We start from the raw sequence: 26293 nt of genomic DNA, 5'->3' as shown, positions 1-26293 counted from the left end.
AGACTGATCCTCGAATTCAAAACTGTGTCAAGCGGTTTAATATATCACCCCTTCCCATGAGGGCATTTATCAGGACATAAAGCAACCAGTTGCTGCTTCAGGAAAAAAAACTAGTTCTAGCAGAATCCCTTTCCCCAGATGGGTATAAATGCCCTCCATGCAATCCAGGCTACTGGGCTTCTGGTTCTCCAGAAACTACTTAATTGTCACATGCTGCTTTTTATACCAGTGACATCAAGGTGACTATTTATAGCCAGTGCCTGTGCCGAATCCATTGTCTTCATTCCTCGGCGGGGCAATGCCTGCAGGGCCCCAAGTGAAACGCGATGGGACAAACTTAGCAAGGAATCACGCAGACCTTTGGTGGACAGCTGTCGACATTACTTTCTCGGAAACGCTGTGTCTTGTTTGTTTTCCTTTTTTTTTTTTTTTTTGTAGACAATTTGGTCTGTGTGTGAGCTCACAGCTCATCTCAAAGTTGTTTGGGGATCCATCGTTCTTCTGATGACTCAGTAGCATGGACCAATGCTGTTTCTTGTGCCTGGGACTATTTATCTCTGCAAGAAATAAACGACTTTTTGTCAGCAGAAGCAGCTACGTCAGTCCCCCACTTTGCTTGGGCACTGAAAACAAGGGTGCCACATCCCCAGATTGGGAGTCACGTCTACTCTGACTCCACACAAGTGGAGACAAAAGCACAGGCTCTGCAAAGCTGTGCAGGGGCTTTAATAGTGATCTGGCTGTGTGGGTAAAGCCTCACTGTGACTGGTTTTCCTAGATATCCCACAGGCTTCCCTCCTTCAGCCACCTTCACACACCAACCTCACCTCCCTGAGGCCTTGCTTAGCCCTATCAGGCTGTGCATAGCTTGTTCCCTGAGCCCTTGAATTTGCCCCTGCCCTTTGAGGAATTCTGGCTAAAGGCACAGGGCAGCGCCTTATTTTTAGGCCCGTGTTACCCAGGGATTTCAGCCACCTGTGTGGCTGCATCACTGTTATCCACGCGAGGAATTTCCAGTTCAGCCGTGCAGGAAGATTTGCATTCGTGCCTTACTGGCTGGAAGCCTTGCAGAGATTAGGCCTTACAGCCAAGCTGAAGCTTGTGCGGGGCAGATTTATGTCTGAAAACCTGCCATTGAGAGAGCTTTCTAAAGAAAAAAAAATAATAGAGTACTTGGAAGAGAAGTTACTGAGCGTCTGCAGTCAGAACTCAAATCACACGTGCACTGCAGCCTAAGGAATCCTTTTTGCTCGCATTCCAGACACTTACAGTAATTTCTTCTTTTAATACAGTCAAAATAAGCTGTCTCGTTGTAAAGACACTATACATACAGAATTTGTCCAAATAAATATGAAGTAATGATTCAAATACATTAGTTTTGGCTACACTGTGAAGTGCATTGACTGCCGCTGCAAATTAAATACTGAAACACACATTTCTTATTTTAACAAGCAACGTGAAGTCGAGGCTCATTTTGTCTGAGAGCCATAACTGTGATTAATGATACTCAGACAAGCCTGAGTATCCCATGCCAGTTTCAAAGGGCTCTATTTTAAGAGCATAATACGTACCTCGTTCTCCAATATCCTGCGTACAAGGGGGCCATTTCATGCAGAGTACATCCCAAAGACACAATTTTCCCTCTGTGCTGCTCTTAAACCAAACCGCCTTGTAAAACCACACTCTGGAGGATCAGAACAAGCAATCAGCTGTTAAAGCTGCCGCTGCTTGTGTACTCAGTAGGCCCTTTTTACATAATAAAATTGATGTTTTTATGCACTTCGCAGCAAAATATGGTTATGTTTCTATTAGCAGCAAGCCCTGGGATAGGGGAATCCAGTGGCTGGCTGACAGCATTGAAAGAAAACACAGGGACACCTCTCTGCTACACCATAAGACTGTGGCATTTGGCTAGCCAGAAATGAAGTTTGACAGCTTTAATAAGATGTCCATTAGCCCAAGGAGAGTGGAGCACTTAAATACTTTGGAAAACCAACACTTTGGAGGCCAATATTTCATATTGTCAAGATACGTGAAAGGAGCAGAGCCCCACTAACACCGTAACGTTTTGCAAACATAACAGCAGTGCTATCCAGCAGGGTCTGCAGATATATTAATGGGAAAAAAATTACATCGCGGACAACTATGTGCTGGCACTGAGGTACTTCAGAAAAAAAAACACACACTGCTGCATCTAAAGGGCTTCTCCTTTATTCTACCTCCTAAGGAGCCCATGATAATTGTCTCTTCAGCAAATGAACCCTCCTGGGAGAAGCCTTGAGATGTTGGTGTCACATCTGAGCAGCATCAAGACAGGGCTCAGGAGACCGATAGCGTCCATGTGGATGTATCAGGATGAAATACATTTGTCATCATGTCAAAAGAGTGGCTATTTGCATCAGGGGAGCTCTGTTGTGCCGGGAACCTTGCGTGGCTTCACCTCAGAATTGGACCCTCTTCAAGGCCGAGGAAGAATCATCCTTCCAAAGGAGTTTTTCAAAGCCTTGGGCTTGATTTCATTTAATGTTTTCATTAGCACTCCCACGCAAGTAGTCCAGCGCTAATGAAATACACCCTGTGCATTTCACGGGGTTATGAAGCAACATCAATAAAGGAGGATAAAGTCATACGAGAATAGGAAGAGGCTAAGACACAAGTGGAATGACATCAGGCAGACTGCAAATCCCATGTCAAGGACTGAAGCCGTGATCTCATCAGCCGGAGGTGACAGAAGAGGAGGAAGTTCTGGGGTCACAAACTGGTCACGGGTTAGTTGTGTGCCAGCATCACAACACAAACACCAAAAAATTATGTTTAATGTTAGGACAGTTCAGGTAAGGGTGTCTCAATGCAAATACTTCCACCATTGCACAAAACATCCACAAGATCCTACCTGAAATGGTGCCTCTTCATCTGGTTACCTGTGTGAAGAAGAATTCAGACTCGCATAGCTGTAGGCAGAAAATCTGCATCTCTTTTCTATAAACTCCTTTGGAGAGAAGAGCTGGGATGATTCTGCATAAAGTTTGGAGCCAAGTTAGCACAAAAGCTACAGGCCATACATAATAGCAGTCTGGAAATCACAAGTTTATTGCCAAAGAAGGTCTGGACACGCATCCCAAACTAAGCATTATCATGAGTGTCTGGCTGCAGACACCAGCACTGGGGGCTCCCTGCCCTGCCACGAAGTTTGGGACATCAATATCCATCCCGCTGGCACCTCAGCAGCCCCAGAGAGTTCTCCTGGCCCCCCGATGCTCCTGTTTGGATGGCATAAGACCAACAGTACAATCATCCAAATCCGTGCCAGGCAGGGGACTTTACCTGCAGTTTGCAAACTGAGCTTGCAGAAAACTGCCCATTTTGGGCTAAAACGGGAACCGACTCGAGGCAGCCTCCTCAGACCTCATCTAATTAGGAGCAGACACAGCACGGCTCAGGGTTTTTCAGTGCAAAGCAAAGTTGAGCCAGCTCCACAGCAGCTGCAGGGAGCTGAACTGCTCCTGGGCTGCTGCACAGCAGCTTCGTAGCCATGCCTGGCTCCTAGCAAAGGCACATTAGGGTCTGCTGTTCAGGAGCTGTGCCGCTAGCTGCTCCCCCAGCCAGCTGCAAAATCTGGCTGCTTCTCTTCCTCTGGTTCCCCTCTTGTCATGTAAAGCTATGTTTTAAGAGAGCCCCAGGCTGTTTTCTTAGAAATAATGCATCAAGCATGAAATAAGTGAGAGCAAGGCATCACGCAGCCTCGTTACACGGGCTGGATCCTTCCTGCTTATTTGATTTCCCTGAGGTTTGTCTGCTCCATGCTGCGTGGCTGTGTCTGCTCCGGTCCCAAATATTCCAGGGTTAAGCTGAGCCACATTTTCCGAGCAGGCCCTCCAGGTTTTCTTCAAGCCGTGTTGTTTTGGACCGCAGTAATGCACAGCCACAACACAGGGCCTGAAAATGCCAATTGTCTGTAGTGGGTTGAGTGTTTGCACTAATTAGTGATACTGCCTTGTAAAACAGCGCGTGGACAGCATTTTGGGAAAGCGTACGTGAACACCAGTTTAATTAATTGGAGTGGAAGGAGGAGCTGTTTGCTGTCCCTATGGAAATCCATCCAGATTGATCCAAAGTTAGAGGACAAACATCCCTTTTCTCCAGTGCCAGAGAACCCAGCCATACTTTGCTTCTAGACATCTTCCACACCTGTCAAGGACAAACTATTTCCCATTCACCACTTTTACATCAAAATTTAAAAAAATTGCCGTGTCTTTTCTCAGGAAACGGTTCCAACCACTTAATACCAGGAAGAAAAGCTCCTGCATTTGATGTCTCCCATTTCTGCATGCGTGCTGAAGCCGTGCATCGCTGCTCCATCTCCTGCCTCGCTCACCCACCCACCCAGGACAGCGGCAGACAGCCGAGATAGTTCCTGGCCGGCCAAAAACAAGCCGTGCTGGTGCTCAGGGATGCAGCCTCCAGCTGTGCTAATCACCAGCAGGGCAGGAAGGCAGGTCATTATCGTTTCCTGAAGTGAAGAAGTCTGCCTAAACTCGGAAGTGAAAGAAGATACCAGCAAGAAAACATTGGATTGAAACGGAGACAAAACACTTCACATGTCACAGCGCATTTGAGCTGAAGGTGCATCTGATTTTAAGTCATAATACATTTTCCTAGCACCCCTAGCATCCCTATTTTTTCCATTCACAGGGAAAAATGACATTTGGGAGTGATCCATGCGCTCAGCATGCTTTCCCTGCCCTCTGCCCCCATGCACCCCGAGCCGTCAACCAGCTCCTGCACCCCAAGCCCCTCACCAATTACCATCCTCTGCAATTTCCTTGTTGGCCTTTCCACAGCATTAATTATTATGGCACTGAAGCCCTTCTGATCGCTCCCTGTAGGGCTGTGAGGGAATTATTTCCCCTCTTCTCCATCAGCAAAGAGCCAAAACGGTCAGGCAAGAGCTGTCAGAATTGCTAGTACTTAATTTTCTCGACGACTGTAGAAACAATTAAAAGAAGATTTTCCCCAAACACACTCAGTTGACACAGAATGCTTTAATTTCAGCTGCATAAAAAAAAAAAAAATAGTAGCAAAAAAGCACAGAATAACCCAAACTAAACATAGAGGAAAATGCGTGCTTGCATCTACAAGCCACCAAGTTACATAGACAGCTGAATGGCTTTGCAAGCACCTGGCTGGAAACAGATCCCAAAGGCAGAAAGAGAACAGCCTTAGCCACAAATTTTTGCTCTTTTACTTTTTTTTTTTTTTTTTTTTTTTTAAACTCAGCTCATAGCCACTTATTGCAGAGTTTCCCGCTTCAAATCACATAGGGCTGGGCACTGTCTTGGGGAGTTCCCCAGGAACTTGTCAGACACCACCTTCATTGCTCAACCTCGATTTCTGCAGAAGTTTTCATCCTCCCTGACCTTGCAGCAGTGGTGGTGGCTGAGAGGAAAGGCAGACTTTCCTGCGGTGGCCTCTTTCTGGGCAGTCACTAAAGCTCCTGAAACATCCCGAGCACACCAGCGGCTCCACAAAACTAATTAGAAGTTCCCAAAATAATTTTTAATACATTTTTCAATTAGGAAAGGAGCTGCTTAAGGTAATAGCAGGTAATGGTTTCCCTCCCTGAGGCATCTCCATCCCTTGCTGGCTCACTGGCAGGGGATGAGACGCCTCACCTCCGCGTAGCAGCGGTGGCTGGCACAAAGCGAGGCTGCTGGGGCTCAGACAGATGAAATAATTTCTATTCCCGTGCGTGTACACACCACGCCTGCAACACCCAGCCCGTGAAGCTGAGGAGCAGCTGGAAACCAGCCAAACGCTCTGACGTGACCCGAAAAATAAAAGCAAGGAGACCGCGTGGCCGCTGGCCCTCTGCAAGGCAGGGGGAGACGGACCCCATCCTAAAACGCCTTGTGAATGCGTCTGTGCTATACATCCAAAAACTGGGTGGGGACTCTGGCAGAAATAAACCCGTGTTCACACCCACACGAGCTTTCCAAGTCTGCGCGAGACAACATTGCTCAAGTATTTCCCCCTCTCCCCGCGCTGGCAAAACGCTTGCAGTCGCGTTCATCACGACTGTCTCGTGAAAACACAGACAAACAAAACACTGCTGGGGGAGATTAACTGGGCTGGGAGATATTTTTTTGGCTGTCAGTAAACTCCTCCACGGCCCTTTGCGTAGAAAGGTGCTGCCTACAGCTATTTTTAGCCTGGTTTCCTAAGGGAACGAGCCATATATGATCACTCTGTCCGTGTGTGCCTGTCCTGGACTAAAAGCTTAACCCAGCTGGCCAGAAATCACCAAATTTTATCATCAAGGTCAGGGTCCATCCCCTTAACATGCTATAACCCTGCTGGCAAAAAAAGCATCCCCCTGAGTTCAGGGTGGGCAGCAGACAACGCACGTGGCTGAAGGAGCTTAGGGGCTTTCATCGTGCAAACCCTACACCTTGTTGGTAACGATGAATCCCCTTTTGTAGAACTTTTCCTTCTTTTTCTGCATCCTCCAGGGGTTCTCTTCCCCTGATGTCCCAGCTGTGGGTCTGCCCGGCATCCCCCAGCCATCCCTGTGACCATCCGAGTCTCATTTCCAGTGGATTCGCTCCAGGACCTGCCCCTTCAAACAATTTCCAGGCAAAGCCATAGGAAAGCATTTCTTGTGGTTCACAGGCACTGAAAATGTTTATTGTAGTCAGTAGTTATTTTCCCTCCTCGCTCTTTAACACGTTCACCATCACTTATCATCTGGGACCCATTAATATTAAGCGTGTTTAACGTTTCCAGGCCAATCTCTGGAGTGTTTTAGCGACATTAATAATTAATAGGGGAAGGCGAGCACTTTAGAGGCCTGAAGCAGTTCACAACAGGCTGGGTTTCGAGGCTCAGCATAAATATCTGTTCGTCATTGCAACACCACTAACCCTCAAAATATTTCGTAGCCCTGCCATTGCAAGAGGGAGGAGCTCGGTTTTTCTCTCATTAACAAAGGCAGAGCTCTTCTTCCTCTTAGGGCTGACAAAATGACTCGTTAAGGCTCTGTTGCAACAGCAGGAACAAACCTTGCCTGTATTATCGTGAGCAGGCTACTGTCGGTTTTCAGCGGGTGAGCTCCAGGGGGTGAACTCCAGTGTCCTCAGCATGAGCCCTGAGCTGTGCCTACCCTAGCACACCACATACCTGTCAGCAAGGACGGGGGTAAAGCAATAACAGCCCCCGTCAGCCTTATGGACAAGATCTGCTCAGACCCTGGGCTTTCTGCTTCACCAGGATTTTTTTAAGAGCACCTTTAAAGTGAGTTGATAGCAAAGGAGCCCATTTGCAGCTCATAAACATAATTTGTCCTGACCTCTCACTTTGAACTCGCTGTGCTTCGGATGTTTCTTCTCCAAACAAACCAGCCTGTAAAAATAGGAGAGCCTCAGCCTATTCCTGAGGCTTTACATCCCCTGCCCCCCAAAAAGAGCCTGAAGCTCCCCAAACGACCTCGTTATTCCCCGAAATACCCAGGCAGTTTGGAGCCTGCTCAAAGGAGCAGGGTAAGGCAACAACTGGTTCTGCAAAGAGCCAGGACTGCAGATGGACTCCGCTCATTTTTAGCAAGACTGGCTAAACCGAAATAGTTACCCCAAAGGCAAGGCTTGCTAAATATACTCTCCCACAAGTGACCAGTTCCTCTGAAGCTGGCAGTGCAGAGGGACAAGACGTCTGTCCCAAGCATCTCTAGCAGCCCCAGCTCTGTGCTTTGCTCTCACTGCTAAGGACATAAAGTTTCCCAGTGCCTTTCCAGTATAAATAATGCATTTTTTTTTTTTTCTGCTTCTCCACATTCCCTGGGAACAGCAGAAAGAAAGGAAAAGCCACTTGTGCTTTCAGGTACTTTCTTCAGCCTGTTATGCAGCAAGAGATGAGGCAGACAGCAGTGCCCATGGAGCAATCTGGGTGGCCAAAATATGCCCTGGGAGTTTTGCCCTAGGAGATTTATTCTGACTTGTTCTGGTCTAAAATGTTGCAGCTCCTGCAGGAAGAAGGATGAAAACAGAGCAGCGGGGGAAGGTCTGCAAGCGGTTTCGAGGTGCTCAGGTCATGCCTCGCTGGGCTGGAATATTTGGTGCCTACCAGCCCTGCGGCCAGAGCTCTCCTACCAGGTCTTGCGGTGTAACCACAAGCGGAAAGCTCCAGGAGCAGGTTCAGAAAGGAGGCTCGGCAGCAGAGCTGTGCTGTCTGAAATCACGGACGAGCTGTGCCCCCTAGCGGGTCTGCAGCTGGAGAAAGTCCCGTGCCGGACACGGTGCCCACCCCAGGGACACCTCCCCTGGGACCCAGGGGGTGCTTCTAAAAGCCCCTGCCTCATCCCAGGCAGATGCGACTGGGATTGGGAACAAAGACAAGAAGAGAAGTGCCCAAACGCTTTTCTACCCCTCTGCTGTGCCAACCCAGGTTCACGCCGGTTTGGGATTTCACAGGGTGGGTAGGAAACTTCTTCAAAGGCTCCCCACATCCTTTCTAGCCTGGCTGATGGGCAGGGAGCCGGGAGGAAAGGCTTTCCTGCCCTCTGGCCAGGAGCTGGGTGCAGGTTAAGCCATGCTCGGGGGCTGGATGCAGCTGAGTGGTGTCGGTGCTGGGATTTGTTCCCCCCAAAAAAGGAAAATCCGCTCTCATTTGGCTCACAGACCACAAAGCTATTCGTGCAGATCCAGAAAGCTTTCAGAGCTGGCTCTGGAAGGCAAGGCGTTACAGAGGGCCAGGTTAGTGCTACAAACACAAAAGCCACCTTCCTTGAGGTTTTTAATGACCTGCAGATCTTCCTGTTCTCTCTCCAGACCGGTTATCCCAATACACCGTGCTTTTCCCCCATTAAGATGTAAGAGCTTTAACAAGAGCTCTCTACAAAGCGCCCAGCCCCTGCGGTAACCAGCCATTAGTTTAATTAAAAGGCAGGAAAAGCCCAAGTGCTCAGGTTTTTCTCTTTGCTCGCTTTGTCTGCACCTCGCCAGCTTGTCTGCGAAGCCCTTTGCGGGAGCAGCGGGTGTGCCGCTTCCCACCCGCTCCCCAAAAAAACAAATCCCTTTGGCAGCCCCAGCTCCGAGTTATCACAGCCTGGGACTAAAGAGGAGTCTCACCTGCGTCAGCAGAAATCACAGTGTTATAAAAAACCCTACAAAGGCCGGATCCCTGGCACCAGCCTGCCTCGTACCCAACCCTCCCCTTCCCAAATCCCAGCTGCGGGATGCGGGCGGTGATGCTCGCAGCACCTCCAAGCTCAAGCCACCGAAAAAACCCAGCTCCTGAAGCAGGGACAAGGGACAGCGGGGACAGAGGGAGCACAGAGGGCAGGGTTTATGGCCCTGCCTCGCCCAGCCGGCGGGGAGGGTTTAAGGTTCACCCGTTTCTGCTCACCTCTCGGCTCTGGCACCGCTCTCCGGCAGCTGCTGGCGCGCCTGACGGAGTTTCGCTTTTAGTTTTCTGCGGAGAGGAGGCAGCTGGGGAGGTTGGAGGAGGCCGTCCCCATCCGTCGAGGCTGTTCCTGTCTGCTGAGGCTGTTCCCATCCGTCGAGGCCGTCCTCATCCATCGAGGCCATCTCCATCCATTGAGGCTGTCCTCATCTGTCGAGGCCGTCCCCGTCCTCCGCCACCCCTGCGCCAGAGGAGAGCCAGCCTGCAGCCAGGTAACCCCTTCCTCTGCCTCCCACCTCCCCCAAAATCCCAAGACTTGTGCCTTCCCACCCATAATCAGCCCCAGATCCCAGCCATAAAGGCAGCCCAGCCTCCAAAATCGCAGTCGGAGGGGGATCTCTGCTTGTTGCTGGCTTGCTTTCCCCAGCAGGGCGATAATGACCCAGGCTCTGCTCCCCGCAGCTCAGGGGAGGGCTGATGGTGTTGGGCAATCAGCGCTGCGTGGATCCAGCAGTGTGTACACATCAAAGTGTCTTTGCAGGGCAGGTTTCCCTGTCCCCTGGCAAGCTTCCCCTAAGCACGGTGACTGCCGCAGAGCTCAGCGCCAGCAGGAGCAATCTGGGGACGCCGGTGTGCTAGCACCAGCTGGGGAAAAGCAAAACAAACAAACAAGCCACCATAAAAAATCCCACATCCCAAACCTGCAGGGTAGGTGCAGCAGAAACCCAGCAAATGGCTCCAGCATCCTCTGAGAGCTGCTGGCTCAGACATCAATTAGACGCTGTTAATTTCCCAGCAAGTTAAACAGAGGCTTACACGACACTTCTCAGTGTCTCCATCTCCAAATCTTTGCATTCCTTTTATTTATTTTTTTTCCCCCAGTGATATCTTTTCTTTGGAAATAAAGGGTAATATTTTTTGGAAATATTTACCCCTGAGACTGAACACAGCAGGACCCCCCCCAGGTTAGCGATAACGCAGATACTGATTTATCGAGCGGCAAATGCCAAGCCCTCGCTGCTGCCTTCCAGCTCAGATAACTGCTCCACCTCCTGTTTCTGGCTCATATCACTAACAATAAAGCCCATAAAACGTGGGTTTTATGCAATGCTTAACCCTCAGCTGGAAGCAGGCACGAAGCTGCTAGCGTAAGGTCAGCAGAGCCTGCCCCAAATGTCTGCCTCGGGACACAGCTGCCACAAAATAGGGAGTCTGTGTGAGGTCAAATCAAACTTTTTCCTAATTTTTCCAATACCAGCAAGGTTCATGGTGTGCTCTGGTGGGGCTTAGCTCATGAAACCAGCAGGAAAGGAGATTTCAGGGTTTCTCTCTGACACCCTCATCCCAGCACAGGGAAATCAGGGAGGCTGCCTCGGCAGCGCCGACAAAGAGCAATCCTTCAACAGCAACAAAAACAAACACTTTCCCCTAAATCCTGTTAGTTTCCATCAAAATCAGAACAAAATGACTTGTTTTGCTTTCTTGGTGATCAGGGACATGAACCCCCTGCACCCTCTTACCATGGGAATAAAGAAATTGCTGCAGATGAGCTGTGGCAACGCTCCCCCTCTGCAAATTTCCAGCGACTGCAGTAATTGTCGAGGGGGCTTCGTGCAATCTCCTGGGGTTAAATGGAGGTGCATTTTAAGAAATAATTTGAAAAAAGGAGTAACAGGGTTTACAAGACAATCTGCAGAGCTTTTCATGCAGCTGCCTGTAAAGTTTTTTTGAGCATTACCTATGGCAGCAGACATAAAAATACCAGAAGGAGCACAGCCTTATGATGCATTTTATTTTTATTTTTGTTTAAATAAAATAATAAGCCAGATAATTACCTGCACGAACTGTGTCCCCGCTCTTCGTCATCAGGCTGTACAGTGAATTTAAGGGGCTGAAAGCAGAAAATAATCAAGGGAATAATAATAACAACACTTCCAATAATCGAGGGAAAAGGGAAAACTTGGGCAAACTCCAACTGGGCAAGGGCAGGGCTGGGTTTAGGTGTTAAAACTGGCTCTTTTGGGCAGTGTTGGACTTGCTGAGTTAGTGGGAGAGCCCCCAAAAGCTGTTTTGAGGTCACACCACACTGCCACCAGTGGGGATTTCATGCAAGGTGCTCACCTGGGGTCACTGCAGGCACATTTTGGGTTGGTTTCCTTGCAGGAGATGGAGCAGGAAGGCTCGCTGGAGAGGCATTGTCCCACCTACATCTACAAGGTGGTGCTGCTGGGGAGCACGGCGGTGGGAAAGTCGAGCCTGGCCTACCGATACATGAAGAACGACTTCCAGGAGTCGCTGCCCACCGTGGGATGTGAGTGAGCATTTCCCCCTCATCCCCCCCAGGTGGATTTGCTTCCCCTATCTGCTGCCAGCTTTGGGAGTGAGCAGCCAACCTCTTCTGCTGGGGTGATGAAAACCCATCCAGTTTCCACGGCAGCATCCCTGATCTCGAATTGGGTTCAGCCCCGTGGCAGCAGACCCAATCTCTCCGTGCTCACCCCAATTGATCGCTCCCCATCCCGCCTCTCTTTCAGGCTCCTTCTTCACGAAAATAATACAGATGGAGTCGGCCATGGTCAAGCTGGAGATCTGGGACACAGCTGGGCAGGAGAAGTACCACAGCGTCTGCCACCTCTACTACCGGGGCGCCCACGCCGCCCTACTCGTCTACGACATCACCAACAAGGTGAGGGGGGTGCTGAGCCCCTCAGCACCAAAATGCTGCCCCGAGACACCCCACTGGTGGGGCAGAAAGCTCTAGGAGCCGTGGTGTTGCTGTCTCTCCCCAGGAAACGCTTGGCAGGGCGAAGCAGTGGCTAAAGGAGCTGGAGAAGGAGTTCCTGCACGACGAAATCGTCATCGCTTTGGTGGGCAACAAGACAGACCTGGCTGAGGAGAGAGAGGTCCCGACCGAGGTGGGCACCTGCCTCATCCCCCTTTCCCTGCTACAAACACCAGAATATGTCCCTTGATACCAAAGGGCCTTGGGCACCCCCAAAAGGAGGTCTCTCAGAGGTCAGTGATGCATTTATGGGCAATTTCTTGGTGCCTGACGGTCATGGCAGGACCTTCAGCTGCTCTTACCCAACCCAAGCACTCTGAATAAGCCTGGCTCTCGTGGTTGCCTTGTGCCCCCAAACCTCATGGCTGGGGGAGAAACTGACCCCTGAGAGGTCTCCCCATGCCCCCAAGGTCCTCAGGGCCAGGGGAATTAACTCTGCTCCTCTCCTTCCAGGAGGGCGAAGAGTTTGCGAGGAGCAGAAGCCTGCTCTTCATGGAGACGTCGGCGAAATCCAACCACCAAGTAAAGGATGTCTTTATGGCCGTAGGTAAGACACGGGGGGAAGCATGAAGCCCCCCAGGCATGGACGGGACCCCCGGGCAGGGGGTGCTGCCCTGTGGCTCTGCTCCCCCCAGCCCTTCAGCTCCTGCAGCGCGAAGCGGAGAAGGCGCCGGCCCCGCACCGTGGGCAGCACGTGGACCTGGGGGCGAGCAGAGCAAGGACAGGGTGCTGCTGGGTGTGAAGGGGCCACAGCCCCCCACGGGACATGGCACCGGGGAGGACAGGAGGGACCCAACCTCGTGCTTTCGGCGTTGGTGGTGAGAAGACAGCGGGTGGCACGTGGATGGCACAGACCAAGGACCTTCCTCATCATCTTCTCCATGAGAGCGCACGTGGTGCACACACGGGGTCCTGGGCCAGGCTCTCACACCAGCTTTCTCCACGAGGGTGACCTCCTTGCTGGTCCCAGGGACCGTGCTGCCACCAGCCCGGCCAGGATCCCATCCCATCGTAGTGGGGTTTTCGCATATGGGTGCGAATAAAGAGCGGGTCGCCCTCACCGTCTCCTTCTCCCTGACCCCCCATATCCACACGCAGGTGGGGACCACAAAGGTCTGGAGGTAGCAGGGATCAGAGCCTGGCAGCAGCTGCCCAAATTGCTGTGTTTTTTATAGGGCAAGGCAGGACACTCTCATCTCCTCCACCGCCAAAGAGCGAGGGGCCCCCTGCCCATGGGGTGACACCACAGCAGGTTTTTGGGGTGCACGGTGACTCTCAAACCCTGGGAAATGCTCAGCCACAAGGCAGTGAACACCCTTGGGGGTGCTCCCGTGGAGTGGACAGAGCTGCAGCACCCCTTGCCCAGCCTTACCAGGCCCCCAGAGCCCCCCCCCATGCCCCCATAGGGGCATCCCACAAAGGAGCACCCACCTGCACCGCCTCCCAGTGCTGAGCCACTTCAGGGATGGGAGCTCCCCCAGCAAAAAACAAAACCCAAGGCCACCTCCTCCCTAAATCCCCTCCATTAATTAGGCAGCTAATTAGTGAATGGCTGATTGCCACTCACCCCCTGCCCCCTCCCTCCTGAGATTAACCCTTGCCTCCCCAAGCAGCCCCACTCCCAGCGCATGGGGCTGGGGGTGCTCATCCCCTCCCCTCAGGCTGCTTGTGGGGACTCCCATCACCCTCACCCCCAAATTGGGTAAAAAGTGGGTAAAAGTGGGCTTGGGAGGGGGTCCAACTTGTGTGAGGATGCTGGGGAGTGGGGGCAGAGGGTGAGGGATGGGACCCCATGTGCTCACCCCATGCCACAAAATGGGGCTTGGCGCGGGGACCCCAGAGGATTCACCTGAGAAAGCAGGGTGGGGGGCCCCCAGGGCTTAATTTTAGGTGATACCAGCAACATTCGGGCTCGCATCCTGTGTTCCCCCTCCCCCCCCACCCCAAAGCCCTCTTCCCCACGCGCTCGGTTTCGGAGCAGAGAGGCAGGAGGAGAGGAGAAGAGAAGGGCTTTTATTGGGGTCCCCCATCTTCAGCTCAGGCGCTGCGCTCCCCCCGGGGGGGCTGGGGGCGCAGAGGGGCGCAGGCTGGCTGCAAGCCGCCCCCCCCCAGCTGGGTGCCTTCTCCCAGGGCTCGCCGTCGCCCGAATCTCCCCACCGGCCTGATCCCGCGGCCGGTGTACCACGAGGGATCGATGTCTGGATCTGCAAGGCAACAAGAGGCCAGGAGGCATCAGGGCGATTTTTTTGGAGGGGGGGGGGGATAACGGGGCACTGCACCCCAACACCTCCCCGAGGGAGGGGACTGAACCTCGAGGGGGGGTGACAAAGGGGGCAGAGAGGTGCTAAAGGCTGGCGGAAAGGCCAAACCAACCTGCACGCCGGCCCCCTCCCTCCGTCCCCCCCGGATTGAGGGCGAGGGGCTGGGGGTGCGGGGCGCTGGGGGTGTCTCGGGGGTGTCCCTTACTGCTGCTCTCCTTACTCCTGATTGCCATGGAGCGCACGCGGGTGGTGGCGGTGGGCAGGGCCAGGCAGGCGAGCAGCAGGCACACGAGGCAGGCGGCCCCCAGCTTCATCCCCAGAAGGATTTTTTCCCCCCCCGTTACGACGGCTCAGCCCAAGGACACGGCAACGGCGATCCCCGAGGTGGCTGCGGGAGCAAAGGGATGGCGGTGGGACAGAGAGAAAAGCGCAGGGTTTGCTCCAGGTGGTGGTGGAGACAGCGCGTCCCCTCTGTCTGGTGGCCCTGGGGAAATCCAGCCCTGTCGGGACAATAAAGGGATGCAAGGGGCACGGAGCACCCTGCTCATCCCTGTCCCAGGGGGAGCTGGAAAAAAAGAGAGGGACGGAGGTGAGAACGGCATCGCGTGGCCGCGGGCACGTGGGGTTTGCTGGGGCGCATCGTGGGGCGCCAGCCGGGCAGCGAGGTCGGTGCCTGAGCACAAACACCCCGCGGGGCAGCACGGGCTGGGAGATGGGTTTTATTTCTGCAGACACCTGCCGGGGTGAGGGCGGCGGAGCAAAGCTCGGCAGCTTTGTTCCCAGCGATGCCTGCGGAGGAGAAGTTTGCAGAAAGCCTGGGGAGGGCTCGGCGTGGGGAAGCTGCCGGCTCCAGCTCTGGCTTTTATGGGCCCCATCCGCGGAAACCCCACTGAAGCAAATCCCCGGGGCCAGAGCAGCTCCTTGGAGCCGTCACCCAGCGGACGAAAGCGTGGCAAAGGCAGAGATACACGGTGGTCCCAGCCCCCAGCACTTACCGTGGTTCGAGGCAAGGTGCCCGGTGCCGTCCCGCTCACCCTCCGAGCCGGAGTCCCCCGGGACGCCGCTTTTATGCCCGGTTTCGTGCTGATGTCAGAGGCCAGCCCCGGCGGGGACAGAGCCGGGGCATCTCCTCTCCTCTCCTCTCCCCTCCCCGCCGCCCCCTGCGCTCGGCGCTCATCAAATCAGGGAAGGGATTTTCGTGACTCATAAGGGGCCATAATTTTATCTTCAGCCGGCCGAGGCAGATAGCTGGGGAATATGTTAATCTCCGCGTCCTCGACGTGACGTTATTCTGCATGGGAGGACGTTTTCCCCTCCGTCACCCTGCCCTCGTTTAGGGGGGGAGGCTCTGCACCCCCCTCCCACATGCTGCTTTGGGGAAATCAGACAATGAAACCAGCAGGCTCATCCCCGGCACTTAAAACTGCTTGAAATGGGTTAAATCTCTTTAATCTTTGTGCTGCGCTCAGCGAGGGCTGATCCCCCCCCCTCCTGCCCATGCAGGGGGATGGTTGGGCACTGAACGTGCATCTGCCACCTGGGGAAAAAATGGGACCAGGACACAGGGACACTTTTTGTCCCATTTGCTTGTCCATATTACCTCAAACCACGAGTTCCCAGTTTACTATCCCCATTCTTTCCCCCACCCCACTGTGGGGGAGTGAGCAATCACAGGTTCTGGACACAAAATTGGCTTTATTGGATGACTTAGTGTACGTACATATAACATCTACATGGGCAGACAGGGCAGGAAACCAGCGAGTAACAGGATAACCACAGCCTGAACAAGCAATCGATACCATCCCAAGCCTCCTTGGGCCACTTGCAGCCCTTAGCTTGGCTCAATCTTTTGAACTTCAGGCCACCAGGATTTTCATTTGAAGAAAAGGAAACTGGTTTTGATCCACCTGGAGCAGGAAAGTTTCCAGGCTCCAGCCTTACAAGACTGCCCCGGGGTGACTGCAGGACTGATTTCTGGACTGCTAGGAGTCTCTATGGCTGCTGAAGCCAAGCCTATGTGTTACGTGCTTGGGAATTCACGGTGAAGGTGAAGGGCATTGACCAGCAGGTATTGAACCAACGCTTTTAGCAAAAATCTCCTCCAAAGCCTCCAGCCAGAGGAAGCAGCAGCTGGAGGCAAACGAGCAGTCTGGGTTTTGGGGCGGGTGGGTGTCACCAGTGCTGCTGGCACCTGGCAGGAGCTCGGGGCCACCGCAGCCCCCGAGGGACATCAGCAAACCTCGGGCAGAGCGGGGAGACTCACAAGGAGCCCCTGTGCTCCGCTCGCTGCTGATGTGACCTCGTGGGGAGAGTGGCACCAAATCTCCCGGCAGGTAGGGAGGAAGAAGAGGAGGAGGAAGAAGAGGGCAGCATCCTGTACAAAGCCACAGCCCTGCAGATGTGTGCCCCCACACGAGGACCCGGCCACACTCCTGCACCCTTGCTTCTTTTGGGGTCCTCGCTGGGGTCCTGGCTCCCCCCCGGCCGGGCTTCCAGGGGCAGATGGCAGGAGGAGGAAGGGCAAGCGCTGGGGGAAGGCGGCGAGGCTCTGCGCTGAGCTCTCCTGTCGTCAGCAGGAGGCTGCCCCTCTCCTCAGGGCAGGTGGGTCATCACGGGCTTCTGCAAGGCACCGACAGCACGGCCTCAGCTCGTCCCCAGCCCCACGGAATAAGGCCAGCGTGCTCCCCATCCCTCCCCGGGGGTCCGAGGGGGGCTGAGTGGCCAGCCACGTACCGCAAAGAGCCGCTCTGCCCTCCTGCTCTTCCCGTTGGGGTTCCTCTGCGTCAGCGAGCCGCGGTACGCCGAGTTGCGGTCGAAGGAGTCGTCGGGACCTGTGATAAAAGAAGAGGTGAGGCTGGGAGTAGGGCTCTGTGATCATTTGGGGCACCAGGAAGGGCACCTGGTCATCATCGCCCTTCCTCTGCCACCAGTTTCTGCCTTCGTGGGTCTGCTTTACGAGTCTTTGACCTGAAAGGGGATGGAGCTGTCCCATTGCCCAGCCTGGGCAGAGGGGATTATGCTCGCCTGGTGATATCCAGCCTGGTCGAGCATCCCTCTATCTCCTCGTGGGGCTGACGTGTCCCCTGCGCTGCCCTTATCTGCCTGCCCTTCTCCACCAGGAGGGCAGCTGGGCAGAGGGGACCTCGCCACCTCCCAGCCTGGGGAACTGAACTTTAAATTGCCTGTACTCGTAGGGAAGTGTGATTCCTTCTCTGCATTAAATGATCTTTTCCCCTTTTTCCTCCGTTCATCTTCTATTTGGCGTTATCTGGAAGAAGAACCATTCTTTCTGCCTGTGAGCTCATGAGGCGAGATAAGAGGGAAATAGAAAAGTCATTTCCTAGCGGCCCTCGCTGATAGCAGTCAGGATGAAGCCACCCCCGGCCACCCCAGCTGCTGGGACAGGTCCCAGGTCACTGGAGACCCTTGGTGGCACGGCCACCGGGGTGCCACAGATGAAGCAATTTGGAGGATGGGTGACCGAGCACCCCTGAGGCCACGGCTCTTACCGCTGATATCGAGGGGGCTGTGGAATTTCCTCCTGAAGAACTGCAGTCCGGACATCTCCTGCAAGAGAGGGGGAGATGTCAGTGGTGGGGAAGGGGACAGGGGGACCGAGGCGCCCCAGAGGCTGCCTTTCCACCACTTCAAAGCAAGTCCTCTTGAGAGGAGAGGTGAATGCCTCGCAGAGGCACAGAATACGTGCCTAGGGAAGGTGCTGATGAAGGGGCGAGCACAGACCCTTCAGAATTGGGATGATCCTGCCCAGCACTCACCTGCCCGCTCTTCCTCGCCTTTTCCACCGACTTCACGGTCAGCCCTGCTGCAGACAGGGCCGCAATTCGAGTCTCGATGTCCGATATCTTTAAAGAGAGAAAAAATAAATAAGCAACCCCCTCACGGGCAGGGCCTGGAAGACTCCCAGCCGGCTCCGTTTGCTGCCACCAGCTCTCGGGGCTGCCCTCACCTCGTTCTCTGCCTGCTGCACCCGAGCTGCTGCCGAGGCCACTTTGTCCTCCAGCTCCGACAGCTCCGAGTCGGTCGTGCCGCTGTGCTGAGCCCCTTCCTCAAGCTCCACGAGGGTCGACTCGAGCTGGTACGTCTTCCCAGCAGTCAGGTACACCTGAAATGCAAGAAAAAAAAAATAAAAAACACAACATTGCAAGTTAACCTTCCTCCACTTGAGCCCCAGACACAACAGCTCCTGCCGCTGTTTTATGACCACCTTCCTGCCTCGCAGCACTGACAGCACCGCTCAGTTCTGGCAGGGCTTTTCATCTCATTTCCTCCCTTCCCGAGGTTTTTTGAGAGCAATTACCAACTGGGTGATGCAGCAAAAGGCTCGATGTGGATACAAGAAGGAGCAAAAACTCCGTGACCCCCTCGGGTAGCATCAGCATCCTCATGCCATGCACCCAGAGGGGAGACAGGCATCTATGACCAAGCTGGGAAGGAGACAAATTGATGCTCCAAATCTGGTCCTTCTTTTTTAACGGTATTCGCCTGGCTGGGTTGCTTGGGTCAGGATTTGGGGGGTTGGTTTTGAGCTGCTTTGCACAGGAACTGCTCCGGGTGTGCAGAAATGATGCCAGACCCAGGAAGGGAAATACACGTGTGTAGAGCGCAGCACAGCCAAGATGAGCTACAGGGTGTGGAACAGGGATGTGCGGCCACTACGGGAAGCAACATGTTGACTTTGCTGTTTAGATAAGAGGGTGAGAGGAGCACAACTATCTCCCCTCATAAAACCATGGCTTTTACTGCCACTTACCTCCTCCTTGGCTACTACAAGGGTGCGAGTCCAAGCAACGCAATTTAGGAGACATTAATTTGTCCCCATGCGCTGACATAAGCTGACCAAGTGGGTTCTGGCCACCATTTTGCTGAACAGCCCCCAAACTTTGATACTGCTAATGCATGTCCAGCTCCTCCAGTTCTATTTTTTCCTCAATTTTTCTCACGGGACGAGAACATGGGTCCCTCATGCTCCTTCCACCTTCCTCCTCGGCATCTCCTCCCCATTTTTCACGGGAGCATCACGGGATCTTCATACATATATGGGGAACACACACGCAACCTCTCCAATCCCTTACTGTGCTGTCTAAGCAAGAAATCCAGGAGGCTCTCTGCATCCCCACCCTGTTCCCAGAAAACTCTCGGGAACCTTACATTTTCTTCCAGCTCACGGTACGCTTCGGCCACCTCCTTCCCACCTTCCAGGCTGGGATGCTGCCCTCCGAGGGGGGCACAGGGCCCGTTGCGCTGGCTGTCTCCATGCACCGACTCACAGACCGCTTTCTCCGTGGCGTTTATGGCTCTCAGGACTTCGGTCGTGATTTCGCTCAAAGCCTGAGCCGACGACCTCTGCAAAAGCCCAGCACAGCCAAAGCGGAGGGTGAGGAGGAAGAAGGAAGGAGTGAAAAAAATTAAATTAAAAATTATCATTGTTTTAATGTGCGCTGATGGTGTGCGAAACAGTGTGAGAAAGGGTAAAAGGGGCATTGGGCCTTCGGGAGCTGGAGAAAGATGGAGATGAGATAATTAAAGGGCTCACATTGTTCCTGAAGGGCTCTCCAGCAGAGATGGAAGTGTGGCTAAAAAAGAGCTTTGATCTCAGCTCATGCTTCCTTGGGGACGGCGTGACAAAGGGAATCACCTCGAAACGCGGGTGGGGAGCTGCCATTAGCACAGAGCTGCTGCTGGGCCGGCTCCCCGTGGTACAGGAAGGCTTCAGAGAGGTTCCCAAGGGACCTTTCCCTGTCTGGAAGTGGTGTCATGGAGCTGTCGGACAGCCAAAGCGTCCAGCCACCTGAAGGTGTTACAGGAGGGGAGGGCAACAGCTCTGCCTTACAGCTTTACTCCTCCGGGGAAACCCATGCCATCCTCTCACCCTTTTTCCTCCCAGGATGGCCAGTTCTGGTGCTGCACTGGTAAAGCGTGAGGTCTAACACAGCTTTACAGGCCTGAGCATGGATGTCAATAACAAAAAAAGAAAGTATTGCATTTCCACGGGGCCAGAACTTGGGGCTCGTGTCCTCTCTTCCCACCCACCCCAAGGAGCGCTGACAGCGGTAATGCTCGGGAGCGCTGCCTGCATTAGCCCCGTCGCTCGATCAGTCAGAAAGCACGTGTAAAAATAGAGCGAAGAAACTCATCACCTCTCTCTCGGCTGATAATTCCCTAGAAACCAAGGAGATTGGGGTGATGTGTGCGCTGGAGACAAAGACAAACAGTTTTGTTTACAGCCGCACGTATTTCCAGGCAAGCCGCTCTGCGGAGAACCGGCTCGCTCCGTCCTGCTGGCACTTTTATCATTTTATGGTGCCCTCACTGTGCGGCACCGAGCTTCACGTTTTCCCCTAGGAATGCCTGCTTTTGCCGCAGCCTTCCCCTGTTAGAAGGCTTCTTCCCGATTACACAGGAGATTTGCACAAAAAAGACTCAGAATTAAGCAAAAGCCAAACCCGGCTCTCGACTGAGAGGGTGCTGGTGCTAATCAAGGCTCGCACCCACCACTGATAAATGCACTCTGAGTTCTGGTTTGATAACTGCAGATCAAGTTTCTTTCGGATCATCACTTTGTTTTCTAACAGGAGACACCCTCATAAATACCTCTAACAAGCAAAAGGAAAGTGTAAGGAAGGTTGCTATTAAAAAAAAAAATCTATGCTGCCGCAGCCTTTAACCCAAACTGCTCCATCTACACGCCACTGCAGTCATTTCGAACTCAATGTCCCACACAGGTATTTCATGGTTTTGCTCTGTTACCGTGATGCAAAAAAAAGCTGAATTTTTGTGTCCCTTGGAGATTTGCTTTTACTTGGGCTGCTGTAACTCAGCTGTGACTCTGCTTCGGAGCTGAGCTGGGTGACTTCTGTATTGCCCGGCTGACCCCACTGAGATGAGCGTGACGGTATCCTCCCTGCTTCAGGGCTGTCTTTTGGGCAAAAAGTAGCAGAATTTAGGGCAGATCTGGAGAATCTGGGCTTCAATGTAAGAGGCACCAATCGGTCTCTCCTCCTGTTGCTGGCAGCAGGAGGTGACAGGAGGTAGCACAGTGCTCTAAGTGCAGGTGACACTGACCCAGTAGAGTGGAACTGGGACCCCAAATTTTGATTTGGGAGGTGTGGGATGAAACAAGAGGCACGTTGGCATGGTGCAAGGGAGGAAGGAACCGGAGGTGGAGCCCAGAACAGCACAGGGAGGAGGGCATGGATCACCTTTCGAGCCTCACTGGCCATGTCATCGCTGGAGAAGCTCATCTCTGGTTTCTTCACTCGCGTCTTTTCTTCATGCTCCTCTTCTTCGGAGGAAACTTCTTTGTCGCTGATGTGGCTGGCTAGCTCCTGCAGCTTCCTCTTCAGCTCCTCCTCCTCGGCGTCGGGATCGAGCTGGGGCTCTGGGGCCGGAGACTGAAAGGAGAGCAGGGAAGGGACAGAAGGGAGCTGTGTAAGTGCACGGGTCTGCTGTGGGGACAGGGGGGTGCATTTGGCTCCAGACACTCTCACCAAGACCAGCCGGGTGTCCAGCACCAAAGGGGATCAGGAGCACCCCATGCCCACATCCCTCAGGCCTGTCCACCACCTCCTTCACAGGGCACAGGTGGCGGGGAGCAAATCAGCAAGTTTAGGCTGTCCTCCTCAAAATAAATACCATCTGGGGCCCACGGGGAGCATTTCACAACAACCCAGAGATCCACCAGGCTGAGAGAAGCAGCTGTGTGAACCACCATCCCCCCGGGGAGCCTGGCTGTACTGCATCATTGCCCCTAGGTGCTCTGGTTTGCGATGAGAAAACAGGCAGCACGTTTTCCCATAGGATAGAGGGCGTATTTCCACGCGGCCCTGTTATTACACACGATTCATTTTACCCACAGAAGAAACCCATTAAACTCGCAGCGGTTGGAAGGGATCTCTGGAAGTTACTGAACTCGCTGTCCCCCGAGTGAAGACGGGAATACAATTACCTGCATCGTACCTGATGGCTTTTGTCTAAGCTGTTCTTAACAGCCTCGAATAATGGCATCTGCAGCAGGCAACCTTTCTCCCAGGCAACCTATTCCAGGGCCCTGCTATCCTTTCTGCTAGAAAGCTTCCCTTAATAGTTAACCCAAAGCTGTCCTGCGGCAGCTTACACCCATTACCTCTACCCTGATCTGCCACAGACGTGGAAACAAAGCTTTACTTCTTCCTGAAGCACCTTTCTGCCTGCTTGGATACTTCTGTCCCGCTCACCCCTATCTTTTCTTTCCTGGGTTAAACCACTTGGCATTTAAAGGATCCCATATATAATTTTTTCTAGTCCTCAGACCATTCTAGGTGTTCTGGTTAGGTGATCTAACCCATGTTTTGGAGGTTTTGCTGATGGCTGCAGCTCTGCCAGCCTGGTGACACCTGGAAACGTGCACACCTCCTGCTCTGCTGGCTGGATTTACTGACAGAAACACTGAACAGCTGTCCCCATTCAGAATTTGAGAGAGAATAAGAAATTGTGTTGTTTTTTAGATGCCTGGGGGACTTCTCTGTAATTATCACTACTGAGCCATTTGTGGCCAGCGCACCTCATCTTAACGGGTTCACATGAAGGAAAAGAGAAGCACGCAGTCTAAAGTTAGAAACCCAAAATCAATGTTAAGTGGCCTCTGTTTTCACAGATTCTACATCATTGCCCAACTTTAACTTAATTTAGCTGCTTTCTTCTGAGACTGATGGCACAGTAAGACAAGGGCAGCCCAGAGAAGATACAGAAATCCTTCTTGCCTCTGCTCTCCTACTGTAAATATTCTTAAAATTAGCATTTAATAGAGAACCAAAGCAAAACCCAGTTGTTTTCCTTGTGCAGAAGGGGCAGGGAAGGCAGAAGCTTGCACGGGGACCAGCTGATAGGAGGGAAAGGGACGGGCACCATCCACATTTTCTCCCCAGCTTTGCCCTGTTACCTCGGCAGAGTGCACCAGGATTTTTTCCTCCAAGCGGTTCAGCATGCGTTCGATTGCGGACATGCGCTTGTTGAGCTCATGAATCTAGAGGAAAGGAGAGAGAAAAGGAGTAGAGGACAGAGCCGCCACCACTGCTAGGGTGGTGGGAACACAGCCCAGGGCACATGCAACCAGCGGAACAAAAAGAGCAAGGCACCACCACCACGGGCTCCCCAAAGAAGTCACAGCAGGAGAGGAGGGTTGGGGAAGGGTTTACTCCATAAACCGCTAAATAAATATAATAAACTATAATAAACCCTCACCACCAGCCCCAGAGTGTCCCTTGATGTCCAGAGGCATCAGGACATGACACAGCCAACTCTCTTCCCATCATTTTTGTACTGCCCCAAATTCAACTCAACGTCAGTTTTCACTCCCTGCTATGACGTTTTTCATGCAGCTACTACCCCACTGCCCCCTGCTGAATACAGCACTGGGAGAGAAAGAGGGAGGGAGGGAGGAATTTCCAATGAAAAAAATTCCAGATAGAAAACGTAAAACTGAAAGTTTTCCCAAAACACTTTGAAATTTTCTCGCTTCTCAGTGCTTTGATTTATCAAGACTCTCACCCCTCTTGTCTCCCTTCCTTCCTCTTCCAGCTGAAAAAGTGACCAGGAGAGGAGTCAGACAGCCAAAATTCTGGAAATCAAAGAGAAATTGCTTTCTATGCTCAAGAGCTATGACAAATTTTTGTGGTTAAATCACTGCAAACATAAAAGGAAGCTTTTTTTTTTTTTCTTCTTCCTTTAGAAATGCAAGTTTTGCTTTCTTCCAAAACAAGTCTTCCTCCTTTGATCAAAACAAATAAAATACAAATGATGAAAAATATTGCCCGTTTTACATAGATAAAACACCACCTTCCACATTACTCGTGCTCTGAGTGGCTGCCTCCCATTCAAAAGGGAGCGAGCAGTAAATGCAATAAGTAAATGCAGCAACAAAGGGATGCGAGGGCTTTGCTTTGTTTTTATAACATTTCCATCCTCTCACTGAGTTTTTGTGCTTGCTGGTGTTTGATTAATTAGATCCTCACAACAGCTTGGAGAGATTGCATCTGCTTAAGTGAAGATGAACATAAAAACCTGACATTGGGGAGAGCAGAGCACGGTAATTACCGTCCTGGATTGAATGCATCCTCGAGCAGCATTAAGCCTCCAGGCAGGAAGCAATCCAATCCAGCTGTAAGTGGTTTCTTGGTACTGTTGGGCCTGACTCTTGTGCCACTCCGGTGACAATGAGAGGTCTGCGATGGACCATAAAGCTCAGAAGAGGAGACCAACGTGAACCGAGCACCTGGTGCTACCTGCGCTATCCGTACCGCAGCTCAGAGAGGTCAGAGCATAATGCAGGGTTTGCTGTTGACGAAGACAGGAGCTGAAGAGCTTTTTTTTCACACTTTCTCACAGGCCAGGCTGGTTCCTACGCCTGGTGCTCACTGTGCAACACAAGGCGTGTACAAAGGCTGCCAAACAGCAGTCTCTGTTGAAAAGCTTAAATGAACAAACCGAAATAAATCACAGCCTATAAGCAAGACATCAGCTAGGGCAAATGGCATTTTCTATAGGGACTGAAGACAGGTTATTTTAGCAGAGGTGCTACTTCCAGCCTCTCAGCTAACCAGGTGACACCTGCGAGAGACCCAAAACACCTAACAGAAGCTTTCGGTAAAAATGAAGGAGTCAGATTGTAGGAATCAGAGGAAAAGCAGCCTAAGACTGACATCACAGCTTTGGAAATCCAGAATTAAGATCCTTTTAAGTGCACCAGAATGGCTTTTGGGGAGAGACCCAAACAGTAAAAGAGTTGGTTTTCCTCGTGGTTTGGTCCTGCTCAGGACCAAGACCTAGGCCTCTGCTGAAACCGAACATTTTTGTGTGTGAATGAGTTTTTCCCAGCTGAGGGCTTCTTTTCAAGTCTCAGATTTAAGAGTTGTGTTTTTTGTTTTGGATTTTATTTCAACACCTGCAGCTCATGGAGTTGTAGGGCTAGTGATCAGTCTCTGGTTTTGTTACCAGAAAATTTAAGTTTCTTCTGTTAGGGACTGAAAAGCGTGCTCCTGCCAGAGTTAAAGCAAAAGAGATCTTCAGATCAAACACAATTTTGATGAACTTGCACCCAAAGCAGTTTTAGAGAAGAGGGTTTTCATCTGTGGTGTGGAAGTGACACAGGGTAAAGAGATGTGCTCTTCATCTCTCAAAACCTTCAAAAGACAACAAGGAAAACATTGCCTGTGCAGCAACAGGCTATGGGATGCGATACCGGGTTAACTCATGTTCATAAAGATGCTTCTGGACCCTACAGGGCACAGTCCAACATCTTGAACCACCATCTGGGAGCTGTCTAGCACTGAAACCTGCATCTCCCTGCCTGCTGTGGAATTGCAAACTAGCTCAGAGTTTTGAAAGATGTTCTCTCTTCTTTGGGCTTGTACCTGGCCTCTCCTGGGCCAACAGTGACAGCAACACGTGCGTTGTTCCGAAGTTAATGGGCCAGCATGGAGCCTGGTTTCTTCCTGCTGGGCTGGGGGAAAGCTCTGCGGGACGCGGTTGCTAGCTGTAAATGCATCAGCGGCATAAAGGGCAGGAAGGATGAAGAGCTATTTAAGCTAATGAACGGTGTTGGCATAAGAACAAATGGGGCTGAATTAGGAATTAGAAGATGTCTCATAACCATTAGGGTGACGAGGTGCCACAGCAGCCTTCATACTGGTGTGATGGAGCAAAACAGAGCACACTGGACCGCGCTTAAGCAAGAGCTTGCGGAGGCGATGAAGGAAGTCATCTGAGGCACTGGTAGGAATTTGGCCCCATTTCCCCACTGCAAAGCACTGTGCACATTTCATGCCTAACGTACCGTGGTCTCATTAAGGACACCCAGTCC

At 52.3% G+C, this 26293-nt stretch overlaps 3 protein-coding genes and 1 long non-coding RNA gene across 16 annotated transcripts in view; 1 reads left to right on the top strand and 3 right to left on the bottom strand.

The window, feature by feature from the left end:
* Positions 1–15: 15 nt before the first annotated feature.
* LOC137858475 (uncharacterized) lies at positions 16–13671 on the bottom strand. 3 transcript variants are annotated; one of them, XR_011097761.1, is made up of 5 exons: positions 13607–13671; positions 11515–11654; positions 11229–11284; positions 9397–10038; positions 2124–4529 (listed from the first exon to the last, which is right to left on the bottom strand). It is a non-coding gene; the product is annotated as an uncharacterized lncRNA (long non-coding RNA). The 3 variants fall into 3 exon arrangements; XR_011097763.1 differs by lacking the exon at positions 13607–13671 and adding an exon at positions 5673–8715 and having other exon boundaries at positions 11515–11643; XR_011097762.1 differs by lacking the exons at positions 2124–4529; positions 13607–13671 and adding an exon at positions 16–557 and having other exon boundaries at positions 11515–11643.
* RAB17 (RAB17, member RAS oncogene family) lies at positions 11545–13011 on the top strand. The gene is made up of 5 exons (XM_068686272.1): positions 11545–11704; positions 11928–12079; positions 12183–12308; positions 12629–12722; positions 12811–13011. The coding sequence occupies exons 1-5, from the start codon at positions 11560–11562 to the stop codon at positions 12915–12917; spliced, it is 624 nt and encodes a 207-aa protein (XP_068542373.1). The 5' UTR covers positions 11545–11559; the 3' UTR covers positions 12918–13011.
* A 496-nt stretch (positions 13672–14167) lies between the features above and the next one.
* Positions 14168–15651, bottom strand: PRLH (prolactin releasing hormone). Its single transcript, XM_068686274.1, has 3 exons — positions 15432–15651; positions 14657–14824; positions 14168–14379 (listed from the first exon to the last, which is right to left on the bottom strand). The coding sequence occupies exons 2-3, from the start codon at positions 14748–14750 to the stop codon at positions 14213–14215; spliced, it is 261 nt and encodes an 86-aa protein (XP_068542375.1). The 5' UTR covers positions 14751–14824; positions 15432–15651; the 3' UTR covers positions 14168–14212.
* A 460-nt stretch (positions 15652–16111) lies between these two features.
* The window catches only part of MLPH (melanophilin), a 30188-nt gene continuing 20006 nt past the window's right edge, over positions 16112–26293 (bottom strand). For 10 of the 11 annotated variants that reach the window (XM_068686259.1, XM_068686249.1, XM_068686252.1 and 7 more), the window contains 8 exons: positions 23375–23458; positions 21657–21848; positions 19606–19800; positions 18404–18559; positions 18213–18299; positions 17946–18003; positions 17170–17267; positions 16112–17055 (listed from right to left, as the gene is read on the bottom strand). In XM_068686259.1, the coding sequence (XP_068542360.1) occupies positions 17029–17055; positions 17170–17267; positions 17946–18003; positions 18213–18299; positions 18404–18559; positions 19606–19800; positions 21657–21848; positions 23375–23458 (897 nt within the window). In that variant the 3' untranslated portion in view covers positions 16112–17028. The remainder of the gene's footprint in view (positions 17056–17169; positions 17268–17945; positions 18004–18212; positions 18300–18403; positions 18560–19605; positions 19801–21656; positions 21849–23374; positions 23459–26293) is intronic. The other variant, XM_068686250.1, reaches the window with a different exon arrangement.

This window comes from Anas acuta, chromosome 6, assembly GCF_963932015.1.
Source record: "Anas acuta chromosome 6, bAnaAcu1.1, whole genome shotgun sequence".
NCBI classification, from domain to species: domain Eukaryota; kingdom Metazoa; phylum Chordata; class Aves; order Anseriformes; family Anatidae; genus Anas; species Anas acuta.
The sequence above is the reverse complement of the archived record's forward strand: the minus strand, read 5'-3'. Positions and strand labels throughout refer to the sequence as shown.

Bases quoted from the DNA above. Each gene is read 5' to 3' on its own strand.
- PRLH (XM_068686274.1), bottom strand. From the start codon at position 14,750: ATGAAGCTGGGGGCCGCCTGCCTCGTGTGCCTGCTGCTCGCCTGCCTG. The intron at 14,380-14,656 runs GTAAGGAGAGCA...GTTGCCTTGCAG, and splicing joins GCGCTCCATGGCAATCAGGA to ATCCAGACATCGATCCCTCG.
- RAB17 (XM_068686272.1), top strand. From the start codon at position 11,560: ATGGAGCAGGAAGGCTCGCTGGAGAGGCATTGTCCCACCTACATCTAC. The intron at 12,080-12,182 runs GTGAGGGGGGTG...GTCTCTCCCCAG, and splicing joins TCTACGACATCACCAACAAG to GAAACGCTTGGCAGGGCGAA. The intron at 12,723-12,810 runs GTAAGACACGGG...TGCTCCCCCCAG, and splicing joins GGATGTCTTTATGGCCGTAG to CCCTTCAGCTCCTGCAGCGC.